This window comes from Octopus sinensis, linkage group LG4 (assembly GCF_006345805.1).
Source record: "Octopus sinensis linkage group LG4, ASM634580v1, whole genome shotgun sequence".
NCBI lineage: Eukaryota > Metazoa > Mollusca > Cephalopoda > Octopoda > Octopodidae > Octopus > Octopus sinensis.
The window spans coordinates 14,602,956-14,622,476 of NC_043000.1; the positions used below are offsets into that span (position 1 = coordinate 14,602,956).

General features: G+C 39.1%; 1 protein-coding gene across 1 annotated transcript in view; it reads right to left on the bottom strand.

The window, feature by feature from the left end:
- LOC115210784 (thyroid adenoma-associated protein homolog) overlaps window positions 1-19,521 on the bottom strand; it is a 112,302-nt gene that overhangs the window by 57,359 nt on the left and 35,422 nt on the right. The window contains exons 4-10 of the mRNA XM_029779511.2: window positions 17,458-17,563; window positions 8,860-9,002; window positions 6,335-6,460; window positions 5,431-5,548; window positions 4,596-4,887; window positions 3,545-3,860; window positions 1,318-1,430 (exon numbers count right to left, since the gene is read on the bottom strand). Of these exons, the coding sequence (XP_029635371.1) occupies window positions 1,318-1,430; window positions 3,545-3,860; window positions 4,596-4,887; window positions 5,431-5,548; window positions 6,335-6,460; window positions 8,860-9,002; window positions 17,458-17,563 (1,214 nt within the window). The remainder of the gene's footprint in view (window positions 1-1,317; window positions 1,431-3,544; window positions 3,861-4,595; window positions 4,888-5,430; window positions 5,549-6,334; window positions 6,461-8,859; window positions 9,003-17,457; window positions 17,564-19,521) is intronic.

Here is a 19,521-nt window from a genome sequence, read left to right on the forward strand (position 1 = left end):
TTTGTTTTTTTTGTAAACTCTCCTTATATATATATGATGGGCTTCTAAACAACTTCTGCCCAACAAATTTCACTTACAGGGCATATAAGACCAAGGATATAAAGATAGACACTTGCTTGTTGTAACACACACCAGTGGGATGAAACCTGTAACCACATGGCTTAGAAACTCCAAAAAACAACAGCCTTAACCTTTCCCGAATAGTGAGATCGATATGGCTAATGTTCAGTTTAAACACACTGAAAGCTATATTTTCAAGATGTGCATAGGTCAGAGTGAATATCAGAGTGTTGTAACTCTGGAGAGGAACTTCACTAGAGAGTGAAGTATTTATTGCAAGGGTTGGGAAGTGAAATACTTTCTATGGGAATGGAAAGAGGAGAAACAAGTAAGTTATATACTCTTTTACTTGTTTCAGTCATTTGACTGCGGCCATGCTGGAGCACCACCTTTAGTTGAGCAAATCGACCCCAGGACTTATTCTTTGTAAGCCTAGTACTTATTCTATCGGTCTCTTTTGCCGAACCGCTAAGTTACGGAGGACATAAACACACCAGCATCGGTTGTTGAGCGATGTTGGGGTGACAAACACAGACACACAAACATATACACATGCATACATACACATATATACAACAGGCTTCTTTCAGTTTCTTTCTACCAAATCCACTCACAAGGCTTTGGTCAGCCCGAGGCTATAGTGGAAGAACTTGCCCAAGGTGCCACACAACGAGACTGAACCTGGAACCATGTGATTGGAAAGCAAGCTACTTACCACACAGCCACTCCTGCGCCTATATGGGTATAGAAGGTACACAGAAAGCTATTTTGAAAGATCAGAGACCATGCAATGGCAATAGGAGAGTTAACCCTTTAGCATTCAAACGGGCCATATCTGGCCCAAATAATCTACCTGTTTTGTGTTCAAACTGACTGATTAGGCCTCTCACAACTTCCCTGCAATGTCATTTTAAAATTAAACAAACACATCATCAAAATCTCAAAGCATGATTAATTCAAAACAGTGTTAATAAATAAGCATTAGATTTGAAAAAGTAATCTGAATGTTAGAAGGTGAAGGGAAGGAAATTGTTTGTCATTAAACTAATTGGCAATGATCCACCCTTAATGAGTGGATCATTGCTCATTAGTTTAATGACTGGATGTGTGCTACAATGTGTATGCATGTATAATTGTGCAGCAGCACCACCACCATCTGACAGACATATGCACACACACACACACACACACACACAGAATTCAAAAGTAAGATATTAGACTGCAGTCAGTGGCAAAATGTCCTTACAAAAGACTCACAGAGCAAGTTTGGTCATGTAAACACGGTAAACCTCGCTGGCAGAAGTTACCAGATGATTCGTAGCCATACACATAACCAACTGTGATTTCACTTCTTCCAGGTTAGAGAATGCCTGAAATATAATGTAAAAAATATCTTTCAATGTATTTATCATCATAATAACCACCATCACCACAAATGAAAAATGAATATGTAATTATATGCATAATATATATATACATATATATGTATATATACAATTATAACAACAACAACAACAACAATAATAACAATAATAATGATAGTATTTCATAATCTTAAAGCCTATAATCAATCACCACACAGTGACTAACGAAAATAGGCTAATAATGGGGTATATAAGCCCTCGACGGAAAAAAGTTTTCTCGTACAAGGCCAGAAATATACTCATATCATATGAACTCTTTTGACAATTGTTTTAGTTTCATAAATTACAAGTTAATTGTTCTAACCTTCAATAAATCATGAAAATAAACAAGAATTTGGAGTGTTTCAATAGAATATTAATTTAATTTAGCATTTAGAATATAAATTGAAAAAAGTTTCTAACATCAGATTATTATCTTGAGCATGGACGTTTTCAAACAGATGGTATTTGTTTGGAATCAAAAATAATTCATGTTCTACGGTCATTATTAACATCATCATTATCAATGTCATTTTACATCTGTTTTCTATGCTGGCATGAGTTGGATGCTTTGACAGGTGCTGGCCAGTTGAAGAGCTGCTCAGGCTCCATGTCTGTTTTGATATGATTTCTATGGCTGGCCACCCTTCCTAATGCCAACCATTTTACAGAGTGTGATGGGTGCTTTCTCTGTGGCACTGGCATGGGTACTTTTTATGTGGTACCAGCACAAGCGGTTTTTATGTAGCATCAACACAGGTGTTCTTTACGTGGTACTGGCACATTATATAAATTTGCTCAGGCTGCTTGATTTATTCTAATACTGACTGATATATAGACATGCTTATTCAGAGAATATTTGTGGATCTGGTTGCACCAAAATGTAATCATGTTCAACTCAGTCAGAATTGTGATTCTTTGATTGTTAGTCACATGGGGTTTTAACAAAAAAACTGGTTTTATAGTATGGTTAGAAATATGGTCCTCTATTGCAATGCTACTCAAAGTGGTGGTCAGCAGACTGGTACTCTGTGAGTTTCCAGAAAAGAAGGAAACAATAGCATAATTTCAGTAATTTCACCTTATGCACTGCAGTAAACAACTTTTCAGCTTATGTAATATTGTATTAGTTGTTTACAAAATAAATTGTCAACTTTTATTATATTCATTATATATATATTGTAAAGTATAGAAGCCATCTTATCATGGCTAACCACATTGGGGAGGGGGTGTTACTGTAGCTTTATAGCCCCAAGAGATCTTCGTCTCTAGCTGGCTTTAGACACAATATCTGTGTCCTTGGAGTATTTGCAAAGGGAGGCCATCCCTTCCTCGCAAGCCTGAGTGATACGCTCGAACTAGTTTCGGGATTGTTGTCCCTCATCAACGGGCAGTAACCACCAGGTAGCGATGAAAGAGAAGGCTCCTTTGCAAGAAAAACCATTATATATATAGTTTCCGGTATAAATTAATATTACTAAGAAATATTACTGGTCCCTGGCACATTGGAAAAGAAAACTGCCAGTATGCCGCAACAGATAGTTTGAGAAGCACTGCTCTATTGAATGTAAACTGTATCTTTGACTGGTAAATATGTTACATAACATCATCATCATCATCGTTTAATGTCCGTATTCCATGCTAGCATGGGTTGGACGATTTGACTAAGGACTGGCAAACCAGATGGCTCCACCAGGCTCCAGTCTGATCTGGCAGTGTTTCTACAGCTGGATGCCCTTCCTAACGCCAACCACTCCATGAGTGTAGTGGGTGCTTTTTACGTGCCAGGGGAGGCTGGCAACGACCACGATCGGTTGGTGCTCTTATATGCATGGAAGCCAGTCAAAGCGGCGCTGGCATCGGCCATGTTTAGATGGTGCTTTTTATGTGCCACCGGCACAGGTATCCAACTACAATTTCCATTTGATCATCTACAATTTCGAACGTCTCAGGTAAATCACGTCATTAGTCAATTGTATTTTATATACATTTTCAAGATGTGTGATGGTGTTCTGAGATAACTCAGACCTCAAAGGAAAAAAGATTGCTGAGGTGAAATTTAAGGAGAATAATTTACTTACATTGTTGTATTCCAAAAACTGAAGCAGAGAACTCATCAACTTATATTTCCCTTTCACATACCAAGGTAATGTAATCAACCTCTGAAGCAGTTTTTGTGGCAAAGCATTACCATCTTGACTGCCAAGACTGCGCTCTACATGCCAAATTTGACACATGATGTGGAATATATTGGAAACAGTCTCTGACACACCTTCAACTGGGCTGTCCCAATGCAACCATATTAACTCCAGAGATTGGCTTTCAAGTTTCTCTCGATTTTCTTGGGAGAAACCAGATGAGTTCTTAATATAGAGTTCAGGAAGAAGTCTCAAATACCTAAGAGAGAAGAAAAAAAAAGAAGAAAATTCTATATTAAAATTGAAAACCCTCAAATTAAAGAAAAGAAAAAGGAAAGTGAAATTTGAATAAAATAAAAAATTATATAGAAAAAGGGAATCTTACAATGCTTCAAGTGAACTACAATGCTCTTTAAAAAATCTCATTTATCTCATCTAGGTCATCCCATAGGTTGCCCCAAGACCATTTCCACACATTTTCCCCCCTTTCATCTCGATCTTCCATAATGGTCCTCAGCTCCTGTACCCTTTCCATACCAGTATCCTCCAGCAAGTTGTCGATATAGGCAAAAGTGACCGATAGAATAAGTACTAGGCTTACAAAGAATATGTCCTGGGATCGATTTGCTCGACTAAAGGCGGTGCTCCAGCATGGCCACAGTCAAATGACTGAAACAAGTAAAAGAGTAAAAAGAGTTTTAGTTTTTGGACTGTGCGATGCATTGTGTTCTTGAGCAAAACACTTCCTTTCAGTTTGCTCCAGTCCACTTGGCTGATAAAAATGAGTAATGCTGCAAGAGACGAGCATCCCATCCAGGGAGAAATATATATGCCAGAGAAACTGGGAAACCTGCCCTATACTCATTAGGGAATAATGTGGACAAACCATTCATTGATAGGAAATTAATCTGTGTTAAACGTAAGGGGACCTGTAAGATAAAATACCATGTTATTTGCAATATTAAGTATGTAATAAAATGAAATGTTGTGTTACCTGCTGTACCAGATGTGTAGTAAGTTGAAACTGTGGTAGTCTAGTGAGATGGTTTTGCACATTTTATAAATGGTAAAGAACAATCTCATAATTAGAGGGACATTCATGTTGGTTCCCTCAATATGTTCCTCTAGCAAAAGAAAAGGATTCTCAGTAGAAGAAATGAAACCACGGACGAGAGAGAGACATCCAAATTTGTCGCTACGAATTGCACCAATGTGAGGAGACTTCTTCTCAAAGTCTACACTGTTTCTCAAGATTTGCTCCCAGTTTAAAAATTTTTTGTGCTGATCTAAGATAACAAAAAAAATGAAAATATTTTAAAAATTCAGATCAAATATATAACACAAAAGTTAATTCTAGAAATTTTTAATAATTTCAAACAAGATTTTCTATGCTTAATTTTTGTTCAAAGGTTATTGTTATTATTATCAATATCCAACAAAAGGCAGAGAGCTGGCAGAATCATTAGGAGGTTGGCATATCTTTTGGCTCATTATGTTCTGAGTTCAAATCTCACCAAGTTTGTCTTTGCCTTTCATCCTTTCAGGGTCAACAAAATAAGTCCCAGTGGAACACTGGGGTTGATGTAATCAACTTAATTCTCCACTAAAACTACCAACCTTATGCCAAAATTTGAAACAATTACTATCACCTTTATATGGGGGAGGTGGATCAGCAGAATCATTAAAATGATTATAAGTTTTGGTGATGGACAAAGAGATGGAAATACACTGTTAACTATATTAGTAAAGTGATGATAAAAATTGCGATTACAATAATAGTGACAATTATAAGGATAATGTTAAAGGATGAGAAAGCAATGCCCACTTACTTAAGATGGTCAAACTACTCCAGAAGAGACTGCAGATAGTAACAGGACTACAAGGCAGAGAATTTAGCATCATGGAATAGGCAGTACCTGCAAGCAGGACGGTTTCGGAACTACAGTGCTGAAAAGAAAAATTTTGATAGATTAGGCATGATAGTCCCACTACTGACAAGAAAAGAAGTAAAACAGGGTCACATTTTTATCCCACTTCTCAACAGTTAGTTGGGAAAAAAATAACAGAATCCCTTTAAACAGGTGTCAGGATGGAGTAGCATAGTCCTTTTAGCTTCACTGTCAAATAGATGATGATGATATTAATTAAAAAAAAAAATTGTTTCTACCAAGAAACATACATACACACAGATACAAACATGAATCTATTTCTCCCTCATATATCTGGAGAGAGTCATTCTCTTTTAGTGCCTTATAATTTAACACACTCACCAGTAAAATTTCCACTTATATCCTTCTTTATTTTTCTAAAATTTTCGTTGTGTCTTGCAACCTTTTCAGTAAACTATTCAAAAGGTTGCAAGACGCAACAAAAATTTTAGAAAAATAAATAAGTAAACGAGTGGAAATTTTACTGGTAAGTGTGTTAAATTATAAGGGCACTAAAAGAGAATGACTCTCACCAGACACAACAGAATATGCTTCAACACACGAACTCACATAAAGAATCTTGCAAACCAAATCCAAAAATGAAATATATATCTTTCTGTTTCTCTCTATATAAACACATACACACACAGCTTACATATTTGCAGTTCATATTGCACCGATGATGACACATGCGCACACACACACACACACTGCTTATACTTATGCATATGCACACACATATTCATATATACTTGTGGTCCACAACATACAATAGAAGGAAATGTTGGATTAAAATAAAGCTTACCGATTCTGCAAGTACTACCAGTAGGCTTTGTACCAATGAAGTGAGTGGTGAGGATGTGTCATTGACTTGAAGACTGAGATGTAATTTGGTTTGCTGAGGAAAATGTTGAAACAGCACCAGTGAGGTCTGAAAGTATAACAGGCATAAATGACAAGGAATGTGTTTAATAAGTACCAGTGTCATCATGTGGGAGAAGGTAAGATATCATTGTGAAAGAAAAATAAACTGAGACAGCATCTAGACAATCAAAGTAATTTAATCAATATATAGGCATAAAAGTGGAGGTGTGGTAAATAGCTTGCTTACTAACCACATGGTTCCGGGTTCAGTCCCACTGCGTGGCACCTTGGGCAAGTGTCTTCTACTATAGCCTCTGGCTGACCAAAGCCTTGTGAGTGGATTTGGTAGACGGAAACTGACAGAAGCCTGTCGTATATATGTATATATATGTGTGTGTGTGTGTGTTTCTGTGTTTGTCCCCCCAACATCGCTTGACAACCAATGCCGGTGTGTTTACGTCCCCATAACTTAGCGGTTTGGCAAAAGAGACCGATAGAATAAGTACTAGGCTTACAAAGAATAAGTCTTTGGGTCGATTTGCTCGACTAAAGGCGGTGCTCCAGCATGGCCACAGTCAAATGACTGAAACAAGTAAAAGAGTAAAGAGTAAAAGAGTATATCAATAGATGCTAGTTTATAATTATCACATGATATCAGGACAAGAGTACACATACATATACATGTATATACACGAGTTCTTTTTTTCAGTTTCTGTTGAATAAATCCACTCATAAGGTTTTTGGTCAGTCTGGGGCTATAGTAGAAGATACTTGCCCAAGGTGTTATGCAGTAGGACCGAACCTGAGACGACATGATTGGGAAGCAAGCTTCTTAGCCACTCAACCATGCCCCTGCCTAGTATGGTATTTCTTAGTTCTATAAATACAGGGTGCCCCAGAAGTCACGCACCATTCTGGTTTTCATTTAAAATAATTAACCCTTTAGTGTTCAGATTATTCAATCAAACATAATGTTTACTGATTCACATTGATTTGAATTAATCATGCATTATCTCATATCTTCAAGATCTTGATGGTGTAATTACTTAATGTAGAATAACATTGTAGGGTAGGTGTGAGAGCCTGGATCTGGTCAGTTTGAACAAAAAACAGATTAGCTATTTTGGCCAGATATGGCTGTTTAAATACTAAAGGGTTAAAGCATTTTATTTTGTTATATTTTTTTCTGTATGTTTTATTGTAGAGGGTGCTCAATTTGAGCATTTGTTACAATTAATTGCAATAAAGTGTTTTTGAAATCAATAAGGATGTATTCTTTTAAAAACCACGGTGGTGCGCAACTTCTGTGACACCCTGTATATAGGCTGTTGCTGTATGGTGAAAGTTCTAATCTAGGTTATTTTACAGTACATGAAGTGGTACTTCATTGTTCTTACAATGATGAGATGGTGTATGCAGTAATATTATCAGAGTAAATATTTCTAGAGTTAGATATTCTTTTTATCAACAGTCAAAAAGGTGTAAAACCTGTTCTCTGACTGGCAGACTGAAAGGTATGTAGATTATTGTATTAGTCATAAAACAATGACTGTAACCTGATTTAAAACATATCCCTATGTATCCAACACTCCAACAACTTAACATCATATCTGCTGTGATTTTATGCTTGATATTCTAATTTCAGGTTACTTTTTTCCTTAAAAACCTTCCCAGATGATCTGATATTTGCTTTCAATGTCAAAGTAGAATCACTAAATAAAATTAAGAGTAATGATCAAATACATAACAAAATGCTTGCGGAGGAAATGAACTCAAGGCTTTTAAACTAGCAAACTAATACTATATCCACTCAGCCACTTAAGGCGGCGAGCTGGCAGAAATGTTAGCACGCCGGGCGAAATGTGTGGCCGTTTTTCGTCTGCCGTTACGTTCTGAGTTCAAATTCCGCCGAGGTCAACTTTGCCTTTCATCCTTTCGGTGTCGATAAATTAAGTACCAGTTGCGCACTGGGGTCGATGTAATCAACTTAATCCCTTTGTCTGTCCTTGTTTGTCTTCTCTGTGTTTAGCCCCTTGTGGGTAGTAAAGAAATATATATCCACTCAGCCGTTTTATGAGAGACTGAATATTGGCACTGAATATTGGTTTGTGACAATGAGTATTCCAGTTGATAAGATCAATGGAACAACCTGCTCATGAAATTAACACGCAAGTGGTTGAGTACTCCACAGATACGAGTGCTCTTAACATAGTTCTCAGAGAGATTCAGTAGGATACAGAATGTGACAAGGCTGGCCCTTTGAATTACAGGTACCACTTATTTTAGCCAGCTGAGTGAACTGGAGCAACGAGAAATAAAGTGTTTTGCTCAAGGGCACAACAGGCTGTTAGAAATCAAATTTACAGATTTATGATCACGAGCTAAACACCTTAACCACTAAGCCATGCACCTTCACTAAGATTTGAATAAAAGGGATAAAAGGAACAATGAAAATATAAGGTTTACCTTGACAGTTGAATAGAGAAGGTCAGAGGTAGTGTTTACATTGAGGGCCAAACTTATGTGTTTGTGTAGTATATTACAGACCTGTGGGTAGGAATCAACAATCAATGGCTGCACTTCTGCACACTGTTCGATTAAATGACCGACTGAAAATAGAAATGTTTTAAAATTAACAAAGATTAATGAGACCCGGAGCAGCAAGAAAACTGCAACAAGCAACAAACTATGACTGATACAAACCTTTTATAAGAGTAATTGTATTGTATGGATGTGAGACATGCATATAGTGATTTCAAAATTTGGCACAAGGCCAGCAACATTGGAGGAGGGGGGCAGTTGATTACATCGACACCCCACCCAAAGCTGGCAGAAACGTTAGCACGTGAGCTGGCAGAAACGTTAGCACGTGAGCTGGCAGAAACGTTAGCACGCCGGGGGAAATGCTTAGCGGTATTTCGTCTGCGTTACGTTGTGAGTTCAAATTCCGCCGAGGTTGACTTTGCCTTTCATCCTTTCGGGGTCGATAAATTAAGTACCAGTTACGCACTGGGGTCGATGTAATCGACTTAATACCTATGTCTGTCCTTGTTTGTCCCCTCTGTGTTTAGCCCCTTGTGGGTAATAAAGAAATAGGTACTTATTTCATCGATTCCAAAAGGATGAAAGGCAAAGTCAACATCATCATCATCATCGTTTAACAGCCGTTTTCCATGATAGCATGGATTGGATTGTTCGACTGGAGTCTGGGAAGCTAGGAGGCTGCACCAGGCTCCAGTCTGATCTGGCAGTGTCTCTAAGGCTGGATGCCCTTCCTAATGCCAACCACTCCGTGAGTGTAGTGGGTGCTTTTTACGTGCCACCAGCACAGGGGCCAAAGGAGGCTGGCAAACGGCCATGATCGGTTGGTGCTTTATACATGTCAGCGACACAGACGCCAGTCAGGCATCGCTGGCATCAGCCACGTTCGGATGTTGCTTTTCACATGCCACCAGCACAATTTCCATTTGCTTTTTATTTTGATGCTGATGTTGACGCACGTGGATTTTGAACTCAGAACAAAGACAGATGAAATGCAGCCAAGCATTTTGCTCAGTGTGCTAACGATTCTGCCAGCTCATTGCCTACGTGCATATATTAAAAAGAAAACAGAAACACATTGAGAGCAAATTGTCTTCATCTGAAATGAGGAGCTTTCACAAAATTCTTGACATTATGTATAAATACTATATGGTCAGTATTTTTTTTTTCCTTGAGCTATAGAGCTCATAAAGCTGGTTAATTAGTTTCCATGTCAAGTAAGTGAATGAGGTGACAACATTGTCCTTGAATGAGACACCAGTCCATTGCAGGGTACGAGGTCAGTAATTTGGTGGGGAGAGGACACTGACCCCAATACTTGATCGGTATTTTATTTCATCAACCCTGAAGGGATGAAAAGCAAAGTTGATCTTAGTGGGATACAAAACCCAAACATGCTAATGATTCTGTCAGCTCACCATCTTACCAGTCAGCTTTAGGACGATTTAGTGTGTCGGTTGGGAAGAGAGAGAGAGACATTGAAATGGCAAGATGAAAAAAAGATGCAGTGGTTTGGATCACTTGAAAATATAATCATCATCATTATTTAACGTCCGCTTTCCATACTAGCATGGGTTGGACGATTTGATCGAGGACTGGTGAACCAGATGGCTGCACCAGGCTCCAATCTGATCTGGCAGAGTTTCTACAGCTGGATTCCCTTCCTAACGCCAACCACTCCAAGAGTGTAGTGAGTGCTTTTACGTGCCAGCGGCACGAGGGCCAGTCAGGCGGTACTGGCAATGGCCACGCTCAAATGGTGTTTTTTATGTGCCAACTGCACAAGAGCCAGTCCAGCTATTTGGCAATGACCTCACTCGAATGTTGTTTTTCGCATGCCACTGGCACAAGTGCCAAAGGGAAGAGGGTAATTAGGTAACTAAGAAGAGATCAGTTCAATGATGTTGAGACATAGACAGGGATGAGATCAGTGGGATGCAGAAAGCACCAATCCAAAAATGATGGAAAACAGCGGTAAAAAATCCCTTTGCCCCAAAAGCTGAAATACTATGGGAACAACTTGACAACTCATGAACGGTATATTTACTGAATCATAAAAGGGAGTCTCTATGCAATAATTCTATTAAAAATGCAGACATGGTTGTAGTTAAGAAGCTTCCTTCCCAACTACGTGGGGTTGGGTTCAGTACCCCTGTGCAACACTTTGGTGCCTTCAAGTGTAGCCTTTGGCTGACCAAAGTCTTGTGCATAAAGACAAAAACTGAAAGAAGCCCATTTTAGGCGGCAAGCTGGCAGAAACGTTAGCATGCCAGGCAAAATGTTTAGCAGTATTTTGTCTGCTGTTACGTTCTGAGTTCAAATTCCGCTGAGGTTGACTTTGCCTTTCATCCTTTCAGGGTCAATGAAATAAGTACCAGTTATGCACTAGGGTCGATGTAATTGACTCAATCCGTTTGTCTGTTCCCTCTGTGTTTAGCCCCTTGTGGGTAGTAAAGAAATAGGTATTTCGTCTGCCATTACGTTCTGAGTTCAAATTCCGCTGAGGTTGACTTTGCCTTTCATCCTTTCGGGGTCGATGAAATAAGTACCAGTTACGCACTGGGGTCGATATAATCGACTTAATCCGTTTGTCTGTCTTTGTTTGTCCCCTCTGTATGTAGCCCCTTGTGGGCAGTAAAGAAATAAGAAACTGAAAGAAGCCCATGAATGTATGTGTATGTATACATGTGTGTGTGTGTGTGTGTGTGTGTGTGTGTGTGTTTACCCCTTGTCTCAATGTCATATTGCGATTAAAAATGGGTATCACATCACTGACGTACAAGTAATGCTGTTTGTTTCTAGCCTTTCCTGAAAGACATGTTTGGCCATGGGGAAATATTACATTAGCTGAAAATTGGTGAAGTTTAGCAACATGAAAAGGCCTGGCTGTAGAAAATATGCCTCAATAAGATTCCATCTGATTAATGCAAATATGGTTAAATAGACAGTAGATGATGATGAACTAAATGTTCTACATCATCATCGTTTAACGTCCGTTCTCCATGCTAGCATGGGTTGGACGGTTCGACCGGGGATCTGGGAAGCCTGAAGGCTGCACCAGGCTCCAGTCTTATCTGGCAATGTTTCTACAGCTGGATGCCCTTCCTAAACGCCTTCTACAATCTACTGTTTTAAATAGAGGATGCATGGGATAATGTAGTTATCCAAAAGGAGAGGATGGTCATGACCGAAATGTTTTTGACGATGTGTCAGCTTGATTAGAGCTGATGTGAGCTTAAACAAAATAACAATAAAGACATGAGATTTAAGCAATGCACTTGACAAACACAGGCAGCTAACCAATGCAGGATAACATACAAATAAACAATCCCGACAACAGCTGGGTAACACAGACAAAAGATGGCTAAACAACGTGGACAACAGACCAAATGAGGAAACCTTTACAGAGTGTCTCAATCTGTTAGAAATAGCAGTTAAATCTCCTTTAAATTACATCCTACATCATCATTTTATATCCACTTTCCGTGATGGCTGTCCAAATCAATTCTTATTTGTTACTCACTTCACAAATCACAAGACAACCTGACCAATTAAGTCAACATGTGAGACAAACACAACCAAAAGGCTGATTACAGAAGAATAGAAAACATGAAAAGTTTTCAGATGAGAAAAAAAGTAAAATGTCAGTTAATTAATACTGAGAAGTAAGTTAATTAATTAAACACACAAGTCACTTAAGTGATCAATACTGATAAGATGATTACTAGTCAGTCAGCTGAACAGACAAACAAACAGAAATCAGTGAAATTACTGATACAGTTAAGAACACAGATGAGTTAAAATGAGACAAATTCAGAATAATTGAATACTTAAGAAAACATATCAGCAATCTAATAATCCTTTCTACTAAAGACACAAGGCCTGAAATTGTGGGGAGGGGACTAGTCAATTACATCGACCCCCAGTATTTCACTGGTACTTAATTTATCAACCTTGAAAGGATGAAAGGCTAAGTCAACCTTGGTGGAATTTGAACTTAGAATGTAAGGAACGATGAAATGCCACTAAGCATTTCACCCAGCGTGCTAACGATTCTGCCAGCTTACCACCTTTTGGCAATCTAATAATAATAGAAAAGGCCAGAGATCTATCAACAGACTAAAATGTCATGTCAAAGGTTAGTTAACAGATCAATATTGATAATGGTATAGGGCGGCGAACTGGCAGAATTGTTAGCACACTGGGCGAAATGCTTCATCTGCCATTATGTTCTGAGTTCAAATTCCATCGAGGTCAACTTTGCCTTTTATCCTTTCGGGGTCAATTAAATAAGTACCAGTTATGTAGGCACTTGTGCCGGTGGTACGTGAAAAACAACATTTGAGCTAGGGCATTGCCAGTGCCGCTGGACTGGCTCCTGTACAGGTGACACGTAAAAACACCATTTGAGCGTGGCCATTGCCAGTACTGCCAGACTGGCCCTCATGCCGGTGGCACATAAAAGCACCCACTACACTCTCGGAGTGGTTGGCGTTAGGAAGGGCTTCCAGCTGTAGAAACTTTGCTAGATCACACTGGAGCCTGGTGCAGCCATCTGGCTCACCAGTCCTCAGTCAAACCTATTTCTTTACTACCCACAAGGGGCTAAACACAGAGGGAACTAACAAGGACAGACATAGGTGTTAAGTCGATTACTTCGACCCCAGTGTGTAACTGGTACTTAATTTATCGACCCCGAAAGGATGAAAGACAAAGTCGACCTCGGCGGAATTTCAACTCAGAATGTAACGACAGACGAAATACCGCTAAGCATTTCGCCCGGCACGCTAACGTTTCTGCCAGCTGAGTCAAACCGTCCAACCCATGCCAGTATGGAAAGCAGATGTTAAACGACGATGATGATATGCACTGGGGTCAATGTAATCAACTTAATCCCTTTGTCTGTCCTTGTTTGTCTCTTCTATGTTTAGCCCTATGCAAGCAATAAAGAAATAAATATTGATAATGCTATAGTTCAATGACTGATCAATCTAATATTGGAGGGTAATAGCATAAGAATCCACCACAAGGTTCAATCTTTGTTGCAGTGTGATGGCTTGTGTGTGTCAATGATCCTGAAAGCTATGCCAACAGAACACAAATTCCCAGTAGAGTTTCCCATGTTGGACAAGTCGAAGGATAAGGGCAAGAATAGGCGCAGGAGTGGCTGTGTGGTAAGTAGCTTGTTTACCAACCACATGGTTCCGGGTTCAGTCCCTCTGCGTGGCACCTTGGGCAAGTGTCTTCTGCTATAGCCTCGGGCCGACCAAAGCCTTGTGAGTGGATTTGGTAGACGGAAACTGAAAGAAGCCCGTCGTATATATGTATATATATATATGCGTGTGTGTGTTTGTGTGTCTGTGATTGTCTCCCTAGCATTGCTTGACAACCGATGCTGGTGTGTTTATGTCCCCGTAACTTAGCGGTTCGGCAAAAGAGACCGATAGAATAAGTACTGGGCTTACAAAAGAATAAGTCCCGGGGTCGAGTTGCTCGATTTAAGGCGGTGCTCCAGCATGGCCGCAGTCAAATGACTGAAACAAGTAAAAGAGTAAAAGAGAGTAAAGAGAATAATATGAACCACTTCATCCCCAGGCTGAAAATGGGTTTGCAAAGGGCCAACACCCTTAACTAGAAACAAAAAACAAAGTTACAGAAGCATCGATGACATTTCAAAACCAAGACCTGAGAGAGGAAGACCTAAGAGTAGAAGGGATACACATGTCAAGCCCTGACCTGGAACCCCCATAAGGGAGGTGGAGGAGAGGGTAATGGGTAAAAATCCCCTTTGGTCATGAATGACCATGGGATTGCACCTGGAAAGTTACACTCCAAGGCACAAGTTCAGGCAAAGTTGTTTGTGGATGACCAGCAGTTGCCCATGCATACTAGCCTCCACTCTCCATGCCATTGATGTTATCCAAGAGAAAGGCAAAGGTTGATACAGCTTGGCACCAGTGACATCGCAACTCATTTCTACAGCTGAGTGAAATGGAGCAATGTGAAATAAAGTGTCTTGCTCAAGAACACAACACACAACCCGGTCCAGTAATCAAACTCACTACCTCATTATTGTGAGCCCGATGCTCTAAACACCGAGCCATGTGTTTTCACATGGAGGAGAGGACATCCTTAAAATAGCTGGAGGTAGGATAGAAGCTGGAAAGAAGAAGAAATGACAGCCCAGAGTCAAGATCAGTGAAAAATGTTGATGGCTTATGCTCCATTGGGAGGGCAGGGCTTAAGAATAATGCATCGACAATATAACAATGAACAGGCTTTGTTGTTTATGACACATAGTAAATAACTGCAAACATTACATATGGCAGGAGCTCCGGATAGGCTTAAGGTCTTAATTATGGTGACAAAATAAGATTCTATTTTCAATGTGATCAATCTATAAATTCCTTCTTTTTAACAACATAAAAAAACCAAGATAGTAAAGTAAAATATTACTATCATACATTTTTTTTTTATCCTTACAACACAAACTTATTCTATTTCAAGACGATGTGAGAGCTTCTTATTTCTTTATTGCCCACAAGGGGCTAAACATAGAGGGGACAAACAAGGACAGACAGAGGGATTAAGTCGATTACATCGACCCCAGTGCATAACTGGTACTTAATTTATCGACCCCGAAGGATGAAGGGCAAAGTCGACCTTGGCGGAATTTAAACTCAGAACGTAACGGCATACGAAATACTACTAAGCATTTCACCTGGTATTCTTACGTTTCTGCCAGCTCACCGATGTGAGAGCTTCTATATGGCCACCTGACTTGCTAAAGAAAGCAACAAATTTTTCCTCAAATCAAATTTAGCATTTTAAAAGGGAAAACGAGGAAGGTATATTGGGGTAATGTATCACTACCATTATTATTTAATATCTCCTTTTCCATATTTTCACGGTCCAGATGGAATTTGTTGTGGCAGATTTTCAACAGCCAGATGCCCTTCCTGCCACCAATGCCCACCCATTTCCAAGGAAGGGAATATTTACCCATGGCTAGAAATGCTTGTTATGGAAAACTGGTAAGAAATGTATGATGCTGATGCTTATTTACAACGATCACATGACAAGGGAACACACACACACATGCGTATGCAATGGGTATCTTTCAGTTTCCGTCTACCAACTCTGGGGTATTAACAGAAATCAACTGCCCAAGCTGTCATGCAGTGGGACTGAACCAGAAGACCACATGGCTGAGAAGTGTTGTGTATTGAACTCCTAATGAATATATAACACATGCTGTACATTTGTTTAAATAATTAAAAACCACCAGTGACACGGCATGCATGAGTTTTTTTTTGAACTTGTCCATTTGTTTTCTATCATCATCATCGTTTAACGTCCGCTTTCCATGCTAGCATGGGTTGGATGGATGACTGAGGGCTGGCGAACCAGATGGCTGCACCAGGCTTCAATCTTGATCTGGCAGAGTTCCTACAGCTGGATACCCTTCCTAACGCCAACCACTCAGAGAGTGCAGTAGGTGCTTTTACGTGACACTGGCACGGGGCCAGTAAGGCGGTACTGGCAACGATCTGGCAGAGTTCCTACAGCTGGATACCCTTCCTACGCCAACCACTCAGAGAGTGCAGTAGGTGCTTTTACGTGACACTGGCACGGGGCCAGTAAGGCGGTACTGGCAACGATCTGGCAGAGTTCCTACAGCTGGATACCCTTCCTAACGCCAACCACTCAGAGAGTGCAGTAGGTGCTTTTACGTGACACTGGCACGGGGCCAGTAAGGCGGTACTGGCAACGATCTGGCAGAGTTCCTACAGCTGGATACCCTTCCTAATGCCAACCACTCAGAGAGTGCAGTAGGTGCTTTTACGTGACACTGGCACGGGGCCAGTAAGGCGGTACTGGCAACGACCTCGCTTGAATCTTTTACACATGCCACCAGCACAGGTGCCGGTAAGGCGATGCTGGTAACGATCACGCTCGAATGGTGTCTTTTACATGCCACTGGCACGGAGGCCAGATAGCTGCTCCGGCAACAATCACGCTCGGATGGTGCTCTTTAAGGCGACGCTGGTAACAATCACGCTCGAATGGTGCCTTTTATATATTACAATTAAAATAAACAGGGACACAAAAACTATGGGATCACAGTTGGTGTTGTGACCCCTTCTCATACATTCCGCTGTTAGTTGTGCTTCCATTACAGCAAGATAGAAATTTGCAGTTTACGGCTATTTGATCCTTGTTCCTATACCTATGCTAAGTAAATTACAAAACTTGACAGGAAGCAAGCTTCTTAACCATGCAGCTCTGCCAGTGCCCCATAATATTTCATGTGTGAAATGCCATTCAGTGAGGTCAATACAGTCTAAGTACACAAAGCATAAACATGACAAGTATTGCATCAGATGAAAAATGGAGATTGTATTATTCGAAACATAGTGATTGACCAAAACATAACAAGGTAGATAAGGTTTACAATGTGAAACATTTCCCAATAGGAAATAAATATTGTGGAGAGAGATAAGAATGAGCTGAACTGCTTACATTTACTCATTGTGGCAGAAGTCATATGCGTGTCAGAGGATAAATGACTGAGAAACACAAAGCTTATCTCTTCCATCAACAGGGCATGTGGTATTGGTTCCAAGAGCTGAAAGACAAACAGACATTTATTGAATTTCAGTAGTGATTTATAGAAAATTTTAAAATCTTTAGAAAAATAAACAAATGAAAGATTGGTTGACTTAACACATGTTTTTTAACAAAAAACACAACAGCCATGATGTTAAGTTGTGGGGCTACTAACCACATGCTTGTGAATTCAAACCTTATAACGATGAGACAACATGGTATGTATGGAGGGTGACTAATTCCACTACTGCTTCATGCTTGAGTGAACAGTGAACCATGAACATCCAGCTGTAAAAATAATTGTTCTAATAGTATGCCACTCTCTAGATTAATATATATGAAAGCCATCCTGGAATTTAAAACAGTAAAAATATTGAAAATATAAGGATTGGATATTGTTTAAATATCCAATTAAAAATACATTTCACATTTATTTAAAAGAATTTTTTTGATCTGAGATCATGTGCTGGAACGAAAACAATTGCAGCGTGGGAGGTGTTTATAAGCCATTTAAGAAACACACAAAACCGTTAGATTCACTTCAACATTTAAATTTAATTTGTCAAGATATTTTCGTCACTTTCAGACCGCGACTTGTTCAACTGACAAAACTTCGTACTTGCTATGCAAGTACATCTCCGTAATTTTTTTTGATATTTTTGCAAAAGCGAATACACAGTGTTTAGTGGATACCTGTCCTTCCTAATAATAACAACCATTTAACTGTGTCACAAACACACTAACGTAAATAGAAAAAACATGTTCCATGCTTCAGTAAACAGTTTAATGTAGTATGGCATGTTCTGTGTCTTTATTTGTTAGTTTATAATTAGCTTTCCTTGAATTTTATTAATCAGTTTAAAGCCAGGGTCAAGGCTTTCCATGTGAGCTTATTTTAGTTGAAACTAAAACTTGCTCAATTTGACCCTGGCACATACAAAGTTTGTTTGAAGAAAAACTTGTTCTAAATATTAACAAATCTAATTACCTCTATAAAGATAATTAAATTGTAATTTCTAAATCAAATCCCCACATAATGCAGATTATATAACCAAATACATTTTCTTTATAAAAAGTTTTGCATAATCTGTTTCACATTATTCAACAATGAGTTAGATAAGTGTACAAGTTTCAATACGTAAGGGCAGGCTTGCTTTAATGTGTTTTACAGCCAGTGACTCTTCTAAACAATTGCTTACATGGTTCTTAAAGATTGTCATATGTATTAGGTTGTCCGGAAAGTTTGTGCCAATTTATAGTAGCTTACCTTTCGACTTATTTTAGAACATGGTTGAGTCCATAAAATAGGATTTGACTACACCTCCATTTAAAGCACAGTTTAAGCTGTCTTTTCATGGAAGAAGGTTTATGTTCCTATAACCTGTGTTAATTCTGTAACCCTTTAAAATGGAAGATAAGAAAGTTCGTTTTTAGCACTTGATGCTTTGGGAACCAGACAAAAATTGCTGCAACTCGGCTGGGATGTGTTACCCCACCCTCCATATTCACCAGATATTGCTCCTCTGGATTTCCACTTATTCAGGTTTCTGCAGAATAGTCTTAATGATAAAAATTTCAATTCTCTGGATGACGTAAAAAGATACCTTGATGAATTCTTTGCCATGAAACCACCTCAATTCTGGGAAGAGGGTATTTTCAAGCTAAAGGAAAGATGGAGACGCATTTTGCAACAAAATGGTTCATATTTGGTTGATTAAAAATGTAATGGCAAGCATTTATTGACCTTTTTCTTTCCTTTAAAAATCAGCACGAACTTTCCAGACAACCCAATATTTTAACCCTTTAGCATTCAGATTACTCAAATCTAATGCTTAGATTCTAAAGCAGATCAAATCTAATGCTTATCTGTTCACATTGTTTTAAATCGATCATGCACTGTCTAATAGCTTCAAGATTTCAAAGATGTAATTGTTTATTTTTAGAATAACATTATAAGGTAGATGGCAGAGGCCAGAT